This window comes from Corticium candelabrum, chromosome 11, assembly GCF_963422355.1.
Source record: "Corticium candelabrum chromosome 11, ooCorCand1.1, whole genome shotgun sequence".
Lineage (NCBI taxonomy): Eukaryota > Metazoa > Porifera > Homoscleromorpha > Homosclerophorida > Plakinidae > Corticium > Corticium candelabrum.
This window is the reverse complement of record NC_085095.1, coordinates 7,464,312-7,479,311: the sequence shown is the minus strand read 5'-3', so window position 1 is coordinate 7,479,311 and position 15,000 is coordinate 7,464,312. Positions and strand designations below refer to the sequence as shown.

Genomic DNA, 15,000 nt, shown 5'->3' with positions numbered 1-15,000 from the left:
AAAATGTTAAATTTGCGTGGGTGTAACATACAGCAGCTGCCAGCTGAATGGAATGATCTTCATGATCTAGAAGAGCTGGATTTGTCATGGAACAAAAATCTTCATCCATTCTCATGTACAGGTCTTACCAAGTTGAAAAAGTTAAATTTGAGTCTGTGTAACATAGAGCAGCTGCCAGCTGAATGGAATGATCTTCATGATCTAGAAGAGCTGGATTTGTCATGGAACAAAAATCTTGAGACATTCTCATGTACAGGTCTTACCAAGTTGAAAAAGTTAGATTTGAGTGTGTGTAACATACAGCAGCTGCCAGCTGACTGCAATGATCTTCATGATCTAGAAGAGCTGAATTTGTCACGGAACAAAAATCTTCAGACATTCTCATGTACAGGTCTTACCAAGTTGAAAAAGTTAGATTTGAGTAGGTGTAACATACAGCAGCTGCCAGCTGAATGGAATGCTCTTCATGATCTAGAAGAGCTGAATTTGTCATGGAACAAAAATCTTCATCCATTCTCATGTACAGGTCTTACCAAGTTGAAAAAGTTAGATTTGAGTATGTGTAACATACAGCAGCTGCCAGCTGAATGGAATGATCTTCATGATCTAGAAGAGCTGGATTTGTCACGGAACAAAAATCTTGAGACATTCTCATGTACAGGTCTTACCAAGTTGAAAAAGTTAAATTTGAGTATGTGTAACATAGAGCAGCTGCCAGCTGAATGGAATGATCTTCATGATCTAGAAGAGCTGAATTTGTCATGGAACAAAAATCTTCAGACATTCTCATGTACAGGTCTTACCAAGTTGAAAAAGTTAGATTTGCGTGGGTGTAACATACAGCAGCTGCCAGCTGAATTGAATGATCTTCATGATCTAGAAGAGCTGAATTTGTCACGGAACAAAAATCTTCAGACATTCTCATGTACAGGTCTTACCAAGTTGAAAAAGTTAGATTTGAGTATGTGTAACATACAGCAGCTGCCAGCTGAATGGAATGCTCTTCATGATCTAGAAGAGCTGGATTTGTCACGGAACAAAAATCTTGAGACATTCTCATGTACAGGTCTTACCAAGTTGAAAAAGTTAAATTTGAGTATGTGTAACATAGAGCAGCTGCCAGCTGAATGGAATGATCTTCATGATCTAGAAGAGCTGAATTTGTCATGGAACAAAAATCTTCATCCATTCTCATGTACAGGTCTTACCAAGTTGAAAAAGTTAAATTTGAGTATGTGTAACATACAGCAGCTGCCAGCTGAATGGAATGATCTTCATGATCTAGAAGAGCTGGATTTGTCACAGAACAAAAATCTTCAGACATTCTCATGTACAGGTCTTACCAAGTTGAAAAAGTTAAATTTGAGTTGGTGTAACATACAGCAGCTGCCAGCTGAATGGAATGATCTTCATGATCTAGAAGAGCTGGATTTGTCACGGAACAAAAATCTTGAGACATTCTCATGTACAGGTCTTACCAAGTTGAAAAAGTTAGATTTGAGTTGGTGTAACATACAGCAGCTGCCAGCTGAATGGAATGATCTTCATGATCTAGAAGAGCTGAATTTGTCATGGAACAAAAATCTTCAGACATTCTCATGTACAGGTCTTACCAAGTTGAAAAAGTTAGATTTGAGTGGGTGTAACATACAGCAGCTGCCAGCTGAATGGAATGATCTTCTTAATCTAGAAGAGCTGGATTTGTCATTGAACAAAAATCTTCAGCCATTCTCATGTACAGGTCTTACCAAGTTGAAAAAGTTAGATTTGAGTTGGTGTAACATACAGCAGCTGCCAGCTGAATTGAATGATCTTCATGATCTAGAAGAAGAGCAGGATTTGTCAGAAAGCAAACTAGAAGTATTTCCCACATTTTCATGTTTGCAGTGGAAACGTTTACGAACATTGAATTTGTCTGATAAGAAGAGATTGTTGTGTCTTCCCAACAATATATGGAATGGACTGAACTTGTGGAGATTGGATCTAAGCAATTGTGGTATAGAAAGTGTACCAAATACAGGTAAATAGTAATATGACTTGTGACTGTTATAACTAGAGAAAGATACCACTAATTTAGTCATGTGCAATACGTTCTTGAGTGACATTCATTACATTATGCATTTTTACTCTGAAACAAGTTGAGCTGGGATGGTTGGTTTTGGAATTAAGTACTGTCAACTTCATAACTAAAATTGTCTTGTTGAAGCCTCGCAGCGCCTCTGTTTGACTAGGTGCTTGGGCTCTTCATCAAGCACAAAGGCTATAGATTTGTTTGATTTACATTAATAAGCATCTCTGGCATTTACCATTTACGGTACTTATATTTTATGGTCTTGAAAGTTTGTCTGTGTGTTTGCCTTTCTTGTTCTTGTGGTCTTTAGATAATGTTCAACAGTTGTAGTGTTCAAACATTTTTGATGTTACATTGTCATTTGTCCAGCATGTGTGTTCAAAGTGTTGTTTATGAAAGCGATAATTATTTGTTTAATCAAGTATAGTATTTATAACATATGTTATCTTAAACTTTTGTAAGGTCACATTTGTATCAGCCAATCAGCTTAATTAACAGGCATAAAAAGGCTAGTTAACGTTCACTTGTTTGACTGTAATTGTTGGAGAATTGTTGGAGTGTGAGTTATGTCAGTAAGAGTGAGAGGTGACGGGTAGTTACAATTGTGTATAAAATGTGATGAAGTATGGTGTTGTATAGGCAAAGCAAAGGCTAATTTTCGAGGGAAGCCTGAGTAGTCGAGGGGAGTATTGTGGTATTGTCGATCCTGCCATGTTCTAAGTGTTTTGTTGCATGTTGTCTTGCATGTTGCCTCTCTCTTGCCACATTCTATATATTAACAAACATTTGAGCCATTACAATACAGAGGTTTTTACGTGTATTCACCTGTAAATACACTGTTACTATGTGTATTAACCCGTTGCTATGCATATTGACCCGTTGCTATGTGTAATGCCTCGATGCTCTAAAAATAATCCTAGCAACAGTATGAATACACTTGACAACATGCAACGAAATAGGTTTATAAATGATTTGTCATTGTTTGCTAATCAATAAGTAACTTACTAATAAATTAGTTGCGTTTCACATTGTCGATTGCACTTGTACAATAAAATCTGTAACCATTTTAGTTAGTCATTAACTTATTTACGTTTGTAAGGTTAAACTAGAGTGTTGGATGATTTAGTCTTAATTATGGATGGTAAGTGTGGCATGCATGTAGTTGGCAAGTTTGCTGCTTTGTGATGTGAATATGATAAATGTTGTGTTTAGTAGACTAACAGATAATAGTTTATAGCATAATAGATAATGGAGTAAAACAGAGGTGAAGTGTGTTATCAAGATGATAAGACAGAATGCCTAATGAATGAAGTGATTGAAACTTACTTGTATTTGTTTCTTTGTAAAATGATTATTGGGTTTCAGTCTACACCATATGTACTTGTTTACTGAATATTTTGTTTTGCTTAACAATTGTTGTCATATGTACTTGTAGAAGTCACAATTGAAGAAGTCGACATATCAGGAACTTCAGTCACTCATCTTCCTAAGGAATTTGTCTTTAGCTCCAGACTTAAGGAATTGAAAGTGGATGGATGCCCATTAGTGTTTCCACCCATTGAAGTGTGCAACCAAGGCATTGATTTTATAAGAGAATATTTCCGTGAGCTGGATAAGGTGGGTGGAGTGCGACGTGGCAGAATAAAGATTCTAGTGATGGGAACTACAATGGCAGGAAAAACAAGCTTCGTTGAAGCACTGGAGAGTGGTAAACCATTTCTGGCAGAACCCGATAAGAGAACTATAGGGGTAGTAGAAAAAGTGATGAAGCTGGATGATAAAATAGAATGCAAACTCCTTGACTGTGGTGGCCATAGAGCGTACATGCTAACTAACCAGCTGTTCATCAGTGACAATTCATTGGTATTGATTGTTGTTGACAGCAATCAGTATAAGTTTACTCAACAATGTTTTCGACAAAATATTGCAGATTTCCTGCAAGTTGTGTATGACAGAAACAGCAGAGCTCACATTGCTATTGTTGTGAGTAAAGTTGATCTGATGATCGACATGTCAAGAGAAGAAATGAGTAGAAAGTGGAACGAACATCTGCACACTTGTCTACGTCAATTCTTGAAGATCAGACAAGCTGAGATTGATCGAATGAAACGCATCATTGCAACTGGAGATTCTCCAAAGAACAAATACGTATCAGAACGTCTTCACTTTTTTGACTTTCAGCGAATAACTGTTGAAGAAAATGTGCTATTGACGAGTGCAGCTACACACGAGGGTGTGGTCAGTGTGAAGGTTCATTTAAGACAACTGTGTGGTAATGAAAGGCTGCTGCCTTCACTGCACACAGAGCTGCCATCATCATGGGTGACTGTAGAAGACAAGTTGATTACACCACAACCTCACACGTCTGTCCCCATTACAGATGTCTCTTATGCAATGCAACTGTGTGTAGAGCACGGACTGACAGAAGAAAGCTGTCGTGAGTTGCTAAACTACCTGAACCAGGTAGGAAGCATTCTGTATTACTCTCATCACCCGACTTTAGCAGAAGTTCTCTTTCCTGTACCACCATTTGTGGTCACTTTACTTAAGGCTGTTTTCAGACATGATCACGAATCTTTAGAATATGATGATCGGTTTATTGGGGTAGATATAGGTCCTCAGAAGTTTAAGGAGATGAAAAGTGATCTTGTTTTTAATGGCATTGCTAGGATATCTATGCTGCTGGCACTGTGGAGTGAGTTCCATCTTACTGCAGATCGTCATGTTGACATGTTTATTAAGCTTTTTCTTGCTCTCGACTTTGGTTATCTAACTGGCTCATCAGACGATGTAGTTCAGGAACTGGCACACGCTCTGGGAAGACGTCAGATCACTTTAGCTCTGCCAAGTAGCACCAACCCGACATCAGATTCATCTGGTCACACAATAGAACAAAATCGTCATCAAGAGCAAACAGACAGTTGCAAAGAAATGATTTCTAAGCTAAAACAACATAATGTTGGCTTGTTGTTGCCATGGTTACTCAATGATGAGAAACCAGAGGATGTTAGTGAACTTTGGCCTCTAGATATACCACTTGGAGTCATACAAGTTGCAGTGGAATACTCATTTGCATATGAACGTCCATTGGGTTTGTTTGAACGACTGTCTGCTCGTTGCCATCGTCACTCCAATTTTATTCGTCACTGGAGCAGTGGACTGCTGATGTGTTATGGTGCAGTGACTTTGCTTATCAATTGCAGCAAGAATACTTCACCTGGCTCTATATGTCTCAGTGGTAGAGTAGTCAAGTCACATCACAGTGTTGGCAGATTGTGGCATGTTCTTCTTCGTTGTGTGTCAGACATGGAGGATCTTCTCCAGTCTGTTCCTGGTGTTCTCCCTGATAGATTCATCTACAGTGGAAGTTCTTCTAGCACAAGTAGAAAGTTTCCCCTAGGTCGACCTAAGCAGTTTGTGCCAAATGAATCGTGGGGAACATTTGCTGTAGATGCTGTAGCAGGAAGATACAGTGCAGAGATGTCCAAACACATCCAAGCAGTACAACAGGGTAAACAACAAACACGAATCCTGTCTTCACATAGAATGTGTTTATGTGTAGTTTTGTATTTATTTAGTGTGTCCAAGTGTAAAGAAAGGTATTCCTTTATGTCACGTTTTGTCTTCGGAAAGTGCAACTCCAGTGGATCGATTGGATCTCCACCAGATAGCAGCAGATGTTGGAGAGTTCTGGCCTTCCTTAACAAGTATCATATTTGGTTCTGACCAGTCTGAGTCTATGGTATCAAAGCTACAGCAAAACATTTCTGACTCCAGTTTTGTCCAGCCACCAGCATTCCGCATATTGAGTGAGTGGTTAGAGTCAAGAGACAACCAACTGATGGTATGTGAATTGTATGATGCTCTACTTGTTGCTCGCATTCCATCTGAACCTCAAAAGCATTTGAGTTACTTGATGTTGCCTGATGCAGCATCTGAGAAGACGACTCCACCTGGTGACTCTGACAGGGTCACTCCACTCATCAAAGAAATAGTAGCTGAAAACGTTGGACATCGTTGGCATGAACTAGGTAGATACCTTGCTGTTTCAGAAGGAGTGCTAACGGAATGTGACCAACCAATTTACATGTTGAAAGCAAAATCACGTAAAGTTTTGTCAGCCTGGACAGATCAAAACGGACATGCTACAGTTCAGCAGTTGTTGGTCGCTTGTGATAAAGCTGGAGTGGGAGGAATAGTCAGGAGAGAGATTGAATCTAAGCTTGGCACGAACTGATTGGAACACGAGTCATACAGAGTGATAATCCTATACATAACAATAATTGTTGTTTGCTCTGAAACAAAGAAGTAATTATCTATATGTGGACGGGAAAAGGAAGTAAGAGAAACAAGACAACACACTTTGCTTGCTGCGAACCAACATCCTTATTGTTGTGTGCAGCTACAATATATGTAGATGACTATCATCCAGAAGAAAATATCATCAGGAAAAAAGAAAATTTTGATGACAGTGGATTGTTTGTGAACAAGATGGTTATTGATAGGATGACACAACTGATTGAAATTACACACAAAGCAATGATGTAACTGCCTTAGAACAAGGTAACATTATTAAGTTGCATGACATACTGTTGGTGAATCTGTTGAGTTCAAATGTGTATGCATGAGTGTGAGTGGAAAGAAAACAATTGTAGAGCAACACAAGTACAGACAGACACACAAGCAACAGACATACAAAAACAGAGACATACGACTGAGCACAAACAGTCACAAGATAGTTAGAACATAAATCGACCACTTGAGTGTCTCTTGACTCACATATTATTCAGTATATCAAATACACACCAATGAGACGTTGATTGTGTCTGTAGGTTCACTTCAACTTGATCATCTCTGATATTTCATCATTGACTGGATGTGGCAGGATGTCAAGCAGTCACCAATACGTTCATTTATGTCGACTTGTACAGCATGATATCACACCACGAGTGAAGGACAGACACACAAACCTCAGCCTCTTCTTACAAGATGAACACTCATTATAATGGAAGTTATTGTACAAATAGTGTATATAGAAGATACAGTAAAGACAAAAGTTTAGTTGTTTTGTATTGAACTGCTGATAGCTATTGGAAATTGAATCTCAGCTTCACCAGATAACGCATCTTGATCTACAAGAAAACATCGTGTCACCCTCATGTGTCTATTGAAGTAAATATTTGCATCTAATGTTTCTAATTATTTATGTATTTAATTATTTATTTATTTATTTATTTAAATAATTAATTATTAATTTTGTAATATTTTGTCTCCAATATCAACAATCCTGTAAACATGGAAACATGTTAAATTGAGGACACACGTCTTAGATAACCATGACAGACACAAACAAACTCATGCCTGTTGTCCATATCAGACACAGTGTACGCATGTATGTATGCATCAGGATTCTAGTCGACCAACTCTCATTCACTTTAGTGACTACACATCAAATTCTTATGCTGATTATATTATTTTGTATTATATAATATATCAATAATAATTAATTATATTATTATAAATATTAGTTACTAATTAATTATTATTTGTTTTATTGATAGATGGAGTTATGTATTACATTCGTGCATTTTACCGTGTGGGTTATGTACTTTGGTATCACAAGTTGGACCGAGAAGAACGACACAACCATCAGACCTGCACAAATATAAATTTGTATGTATGTGTGTTTGTCTGTCTGTAGGTCTGTCTATCTGTCTGTCTATCTGTCCATCTGTCTGTCTATCTGTCCATCTGTCTGTCTGTCTGTCCATCCATCTGTCTCAATCTGTTCAATCTGTCTCCTCACATTGTGTGTATATTCTCTGGATCAGGTGTAATCCTTCCTTTCCCCATAACACTCTGCTTTCTACGATGCAGCTGATCTGCATCATAATCTGCAGCTAACAAATCATTCGTTGTCCCCAATGATACCTACACCACACAGCCATCAATCACACCAACAATCTACAAACAACGACGACGCTAAACGAACATCACAAAGTAGAAGAAGACCGACGTTTTTCGAGCGAGTAGCAAAACAATAGTTTGCACTCTTCCAACAGATATCAGCAAAATAGACACCTTTTCCAAACTGAAACAAAAACATACAAAAATCACACATTAAAATATCATAAACAGCTGATGTAATACCATGTAGCCTGTGACTGGTGCTTCTGGGGGTGCAATCTTGAGACCTTCACTCAGAATGCCAACCCAATCGGTCAGCCTAGAGCCATGCCATAAGAGCTGCCTGATATGATGGATGTTTGTGGAATGAGTGATAGAAGGATGTTGTGACTGTGTCGTGTGGTTACCTGTTGCCGATGTCGGTGAATGTCGACTTCTTGTCGATAAAGAAAACGTCGAGAACATCCAGAGTGTATTGTTCGTGAGTCTTGGCGTGTGTTGTTTTAACGTAACGCTCAGCAAGCTAAACACACAAACACACTCGTTTACACTTTGTCTGTTGCTTGCCTGTTCGTCAGCCTGTCTGTCTGTTTCTAAACTTGTACGTTCGTGCAGCCACTTCTTTGTCTAGAGGAGTCACCTGACATTTAGTTAAGCATACCGTCTGTCGATTCAATCGTCATCTGCATGGCCATTTCACTCATCACACGCATGGCAGGCCTGGAAATAACAGCCGGACATCCGACATTTTCCAAACCAACTCTAGCATTTGTCAGGTCCGACAAGAATTGACGGGACACTTTGTCAAACGTTTTTAGAAAAGAAAGCAATCAATGAGCGTGTTTTCACAGGGTTAACTCGGGTGAGATTTGGGGTAGACTACAAAATAACTGGGGATTAGAGTAGGTGTTAAAATAGGGTGGAGTTAATTAAGTGAAGATACGCCCTAATATAGGATAGCAATATGCAGATGTTACGATGTGCGATATCCATAGGATATGCAATTTGCATAAAAGATACACGTTATGTGGAGACACACATTCACTCTGTTGCCACTTTCTGCTCTCTCTCTCTCTCTCTCTCTCTCTCTCTCTCTCTCTCTCTCTCTCTCTCTCTCTCTCTCTCTCTCTCTCTCTCTCTCCCTCTCCCTCTCCCTCTCGTCTCACTGTTGCTACCCTTTTTCTGAATACCATACCAAAAAGCACTACGTCAATGTGAAATGGATGCTGAGGTGGCTGCTTTGCTGTTACTGGACAACAATACCGAGGCACTCTTTGTCTGCAATTGTAGTGATAATGATGATGATATGATGATGGCATGTCCACTGATAACAGTGATGACTCTCTTTAGTGTCCTCTGTGTCTCTGGTGGGATTTAACACCTGCTTTTGAACGTCATTCCTTTCCACAAGATTGGCAAACAAATGACTTGTTGGTAGAAACAATTTGTTCTTTAATGTAGTGATAATAAACATATGATATCAACAGAAAATTAGCAAACAAGCACAGGTCGACTCGCATGTGCTGCAGACAAACACAAAAGATAATTTTTTCTCATATTACATAGTAATGTAGTGACAGAATGCAACGTCTTGAGCGTCATCGACGTCATAGTGAAAGGCGGCCAGTTATAAAACCATGCATTGGGTCTGTGCAGAGTACGATGTAACACAGGGTTAATTCTTAGACTCCCAGAAGGGTCTCGTAGAAAACAAAAAGTTCATAGGGTGACGAGGTATTAGAAAGAGATAAAAGAAGCAACACCATCTGGTTCCACTTACTATCTGCTATTCTAAAACCAGAATGAACATGTCTACGAGCTGTATGCATTCTGATCTGCCAGTTGCAGGCACTTGTTAGGAGGCTGTCTCGGAGTGATTAAATAAAAACTTATTTAATCAACTACCGGCCTATTCGAAACTTACCGAAAATGGTCCGTCGGTAAAAGTACAAATATTAAAAAGTGGTCTGGTTGAAACTGGACTAAAGTCATTTGCATGTATAAGTTCAAACGTTTCAAGAAAATGTAAGAACAAGAAAGCTGTCTGTCCGGCAGACATAAGCTTATAACTACAGTTTGTCCGGCTGGTCACAAAGTCTTATTGCCATCAGGCCTGTATGGCTATCTCAATATTTAATCACCAAGTGACTGTAAATGTAATCATGCAAACCAAATTTAAACATAAACACTACAAACAGCTTGCAAACAAAAAGACAAACAAATACATGTACGTGTATAAACTGACTGACAGACAGACAGACAAACAGACAGACACTTGTAAGACAGGTGGGGGACCAGTTTGGTCTCATAATTCAATAGTCTCTGCTTGGTCCGAGTGTTTGAAACGCGTGTCTCTTCCCCATACCGTTGAGCCAAGAGACTGTTACAGCAGCTCTCAGTCCAGATCCCGATATTGCTGTTTATAATGCAACCGACTTTAACGTTGAGCTCGACATTTCCTTAGCCCACCCATGGAGCACCGACATAATTTCAGTCGCAGCTACAACTGATGGATCTGCTGCTTCAAAAAGGGAGGGAAAGAAGAGAGAGAAGTACAACAGAGAGACTCACACTAGTGGGGGTTCTCCATGCCTAATTCCACTGGTGTTTGAGCATTATGGCCGCTGGGGAAATGCAGGAGAAAAGTTTCTCCATCAAATCTCTCTGCGATCACGAGATGATGACGGCAAGGTGAACTCCAGTGAGTTCAAGACTTATTGGAGACGATTAATGTCCATTACTTTACAGCGGTGTAACAGTATGGTTTTGGCGAAGAAGATTGACAGAATAGTGTGTAGAAATGACTCCGTAGCTGGTTTTTACAGTTACCAGAGTGTACGTTAAGCTTTCATTTCATGACCCTTTGGGTCATTTTTCTTGGACTCATAGATAGTGATTTAGCGTTGACTGTAATAGCGTTGATGTTTACCAATAGATGTTTTTTTGACAGACAGACAGACAGACAATTTTTTGACAGACAGACAGACAGACAGACAGACAGACAGACAAACAGACAACTTACACATGTAGGACCCTATAAGATATAGAGGGAGCTATACACACAGACTTGGACAAAATTATAGGGACACCCCGCTGTGGGTATGTAGTAACACAATAATTAGGTCACAATTTACCAACTATCAATATTGTTAAAGGGGAAGTCCAACAAAAATGAACTTAACTTGTATGAGTAGATCTTACGAATACAAATAGATCGGTATAAGTTACTCCGTTATCTTCGCTTTTGTAAACGAGAACGAGCTGTGATGCGCAACGCCCACGCGCCTGATCGGTCGATTAAGCTCCGCCCACTGGGAACGAATCAATGCGTTTACGGATGACTGCTACGGATATATCGAGAATGACGAATGTGAATGCGAAGATACTATAAAGATCTGCCTTCTTGCAGTCAGTGGTTCCTCTCTAAAGTAAAATGGTGTCGGTAGAGCTGTTTCCCCGCCAGACTTTGAAGCATAATTCCTCAATACCACGGCTTACCTAGAGAACGCGCTTGTGCTTGAGTATTTGTTTATCCTTGTTCTTTTAATATCCGAAGAGAAACGTACAGCGCGCCGTTTGGCGTGAGCTACTGCAGGCCCGTAGGAAGCAAATAAAAAGTGGTACGGCCTAACGCACGCTAAAGGGCGTGGCTTTTAATTTAGTGCGCGTTATATGTGTTTGTTTTTCCTCTTCTCTCTCTTTCGCTCGCGCAGAGAAGGGTCTGGCTAGGCGAGGCTACAAAAAGTGGTGCGGCCATGGCCGCACCAGCCGCACCGGCTCCTACGGCCCTGTACTGTACATAGGATAAGTCTATTTTTAACATCCGGGATTGTAACCTTCTACCAATCAGCGGCAAAAGAAAGTGAGCAGACCGGATGTGCAAATAGGAACGTCCCCTGTAGCACACGCCAGACGGCAAAATACTCAAGCACAAGCGCGTTCTCTAGGTAAGCCATGGTATTGAGGAATTATGCTTCAAAGTCTGGCGGGGAAACAGCTCTACCGACACCATTTTACTTTAGAGAGGAACGACTGACGACAAAAAGGCAGATCTTCATAATATCTTCGCATTCACATTCGTCATTCTCCATATATCCGTAGCAGTCATCCGTAAACACATTGATTCGTTCCCAGTGGGCGGAGCTTAATCGACCATGAGCAGGCGCGTGGGCGTTGCACATCACAGAAACATCGCTCGTTCTCGTATACAAAAGCGAAGAAAGCGGAGTAACTTATACCGATCGATTTGTATTCGTAAGATCTACTCATACAAGTTAAGTTCATTTTTGTTGGACTTCCCCTCTAAGAAGTTACCGCGTTGATTGTTAGGTTTCTTGAGAACACTGTAGACCCTAAATTGTTTTCTTTACGTTTCGCATTGCGGAAAACGAGACCTAAAAGTGTATGACGTCATCACTGCGTAAGCGTCGTAAGTTAGACTCTCTCATTTTGTCTAGTGGCTTTTAAAATAGCCGGTTTTAATAACGTGAAGGAAAATTGAAGCCCTTCACCAGTTCTTCAGTACCGAGTGTTCCCGCCTCTCGCCCTCCTGATTGCGTCCAAACGTCGCGGAACACTTTCTGCCAAGTTCCGGACTCGCGCGGCTGGAATCTGCTGCCACGCCTCTTGTAGAGCATTCCAGAGCTCAGCTGCAGTTCTCGGTTCGCGACGGTTGGCAGCAGTTTTGAGTTCATGCCACAACTTCTCGATTGGATTCGCATCAGGCGATTTTGGCGGCCAGTCCAACAGTGTGACGTCATGCTGGCGTAGCCATTGTCTTGTTGACCGAGACGTGTGGATTGGCACGTTGTCCTGCTGGAAGACAAAGTCGTCTCCTATCAATGCCGCTGCGTCTGTAAGCATGTGCTCTTCCAGAACCTGTTGGTACGCCGTGCTGTCCAAACGACCTTCCAGTTTCACCAGAGACACCACACCATGCCAACACATCGATCCCCACACCGTCACACTAGCCGCGTGCTGGACCGTACGGTCACAACATTCAAGGAGAAATTCCTCACCTTTGCGACGCCAAACGTACAGAGCACCATCGTTTCCTATGCTGACTTTTGACTCATCTGTAAAAAGAACAGATTTCCAGTCATCCAAAGTCCATTGTGTGTGAGTGGTTGCCCATCCCAGTCGCAAACGCCGATGGTTTTCTGTCAGCAGTGGGTTTTTTCTAGACCTCCGAGCGTTCACTCCTGACTCACTGAGACGACGACGGACTGTTCTACTTGACACCTGCTTGCCGGTTTCATCAGCCAGCTGATACGAGAGCAGTCGTGATGGTGCTCTGCGGTTCTGCAGTGCCATTCTCTTCAGTCGATGATCTTCCCGGATTGTCGTTGCCTTCCCACGTCCAGATCGTTTTTCATAATCGCTGCTGCCACTGGAAAGCCGTTGCAGGCACTGATGAACCGAATTCCTGGAGCGGCGGACAAAAGCTGCGATGTGACGCACAGAATGGCCAACTGAGTGAAGGGCTTCAATTTTGCCTCGCGTTTTTGGACTCGACTGTTTGCCTCGAGGCATCGCTGCAACTCGTGAAATATCGCACGGAACAAGACTCTGCAACTGCGTGCAGCTGAACGTTCAGGCTAACTTATCGCCTAAGTTTGGCGGTCTCAAGGGCAGCGGTTTTAGTGCAGCTGACATTTTGGCGGTAGCAGTTTGAGATTTCGCTACGTAAAACGTGGACCGGAAGTGGCACGTCAATGTTCTTTTGTTGCTATAACTTTTTTAGTTTTTGTCCTAGCAGGATTGTTTTGTAATTAATTAGTGTCGCATGATTTTTGAATACGTTGCTAGTAGGGCACTAGCAAACTTACATGAAGGTCTGAATGTCTTTGGAAGTATAATGCAAAGATGGTTCTAAATATTTTTGTTGCTAGTAGAGGTACAGATGTATGGGATTATGTTTAGTTTACTTTTTCAGACTCACATAAGCAGGCTTTAGCACAAATAAGAATATATTTGTTTACTACAAATAAAATACACACACACACACACACACACACACATGCATGGACATGGACGGACACGGACACACACACACACACACACACTAAAAATGGTAATCATGCATACTTACATCCATTCAAGTAGACAGAAGGACAGACATATAACAAGCAAATACAAAAATTCTGTAGATATTATTCGTTATTGTCTTCTCTTTAGATCTCTGTTGAAGGTCAGTATTTCAGTCATCTGCTATGTGAGTTAGGCTCTTTGCAGTACTTTCTTGATCGCGTCCCGACACCGAGGAGACAACAAGGAATCGTTCTTCCTCACAACCCTGATGTGATGATTTCTATCAACAAAAGTGACAGAGGTAATAAACGAAATGTTTTGAAATTGTGTGCATGAACAACTTGTGTATCAGTCTGGCTGTTTGTGTGCTTACCTGAAACATTAACTGTTGAATAGACAATGTTTTTTTGTTGGTGCTTGTCATTCTTTTATGCATCCTGTTGTTTGTACAGACTTCTGTTTGTGTGTTTGTTTGTCTATTTGTTCGTCATCTGTCTGTCTGTCTGTCTGTTAATTAAGTCAAACCGTGAAGATGGAGAACAACAGTCTCTTGATGACTTTATCTTATATCCAAAAGAAATTACATCATCGATTATCTACAAAGCTTGCCAGTGATAGTGCTACTGATATTATTCTACAAGCACAGTCTGATAGAGATGCAACACGGTTGAGATCCCTGCAGGGACGAGGGGCTGGTGCATGGCTGGATGTCATCCCCACTTCTGCTAAGCACGCTTTAAAAACAAACGAATTTTCTTTAGCGTCTTACCTGAGGTTGGGAGTGGCTCTACCTTTCACCAATTGGATTAAAAAGTGTGATTGTGATCATGATTTGGATGAATACGGATACCATCTTTTAACCTGTAAATATGGGGGTGGACCTGTGTGGTCACACAATTCAGTCTTAAATGGGTGGAGTGAGTGTCTGTCTGACCTTCACCTTCCCCATCAAACAGAACCAAGACATCAATACATCAATACTGAAGACCGTG

The 15,000-nt window shown here is 40.7% G+C and overlaps 1 protein-coding gene and 1 long non-coding RNA gene across 2 annotated transcripts in view; both read left to right on the top strand.

The window, feature by feature from the left end:
• Positions 1 to 7,243, top strand: part of LOC134187264 (malignant fibrous histiocytoma-amplified sequence 1 homolog) — an 8,923-nt gene extending 1,680 nt beyond the window's left edge. Inside the window, exons 2-5 of the mRNA XM_062655380.1 lie at positions 1,888 to 2,020; positions 3,507 to 5,582; positions 5,650 to 6,634; positions 6,904 to 7,243. Of these exons, the coding sequence (XP_062511364.1) occupies positions 1,888 to 2,020; positions 3,507 to 5,582; positions 5,650 to 6,308 (2,868 nt within the window). The 3' untranslated portion in view covers positions 6,309 to 6,634; positions 6,904 to 7,243. The remainder of the gene's footprint in view (positions 1 to 1,887; positions 2,021 to 3,506; positions 5,583 to 5,649; positions 6,635 to 6,903) is intronic.
• A 5,356-nt stretch (positions 7,244 to 12,599) lies between these two features.
• The window catches only part of LOC134186720 (uncharacterized), a 3,749-nt gene continuing 1,348 nt past the window's right edge, over positions 12,600 to 15,000 (top strand). The window contains exon 1 of the long non-coding RNA XR_009970990.1: positions 12,600 to 14,309. This is a non-coding gene — a long non-coding RNA (uncharacterized LOC134186720). The remainder of the gene's footprint in view (positions 14,310 to 15,000) is intronic.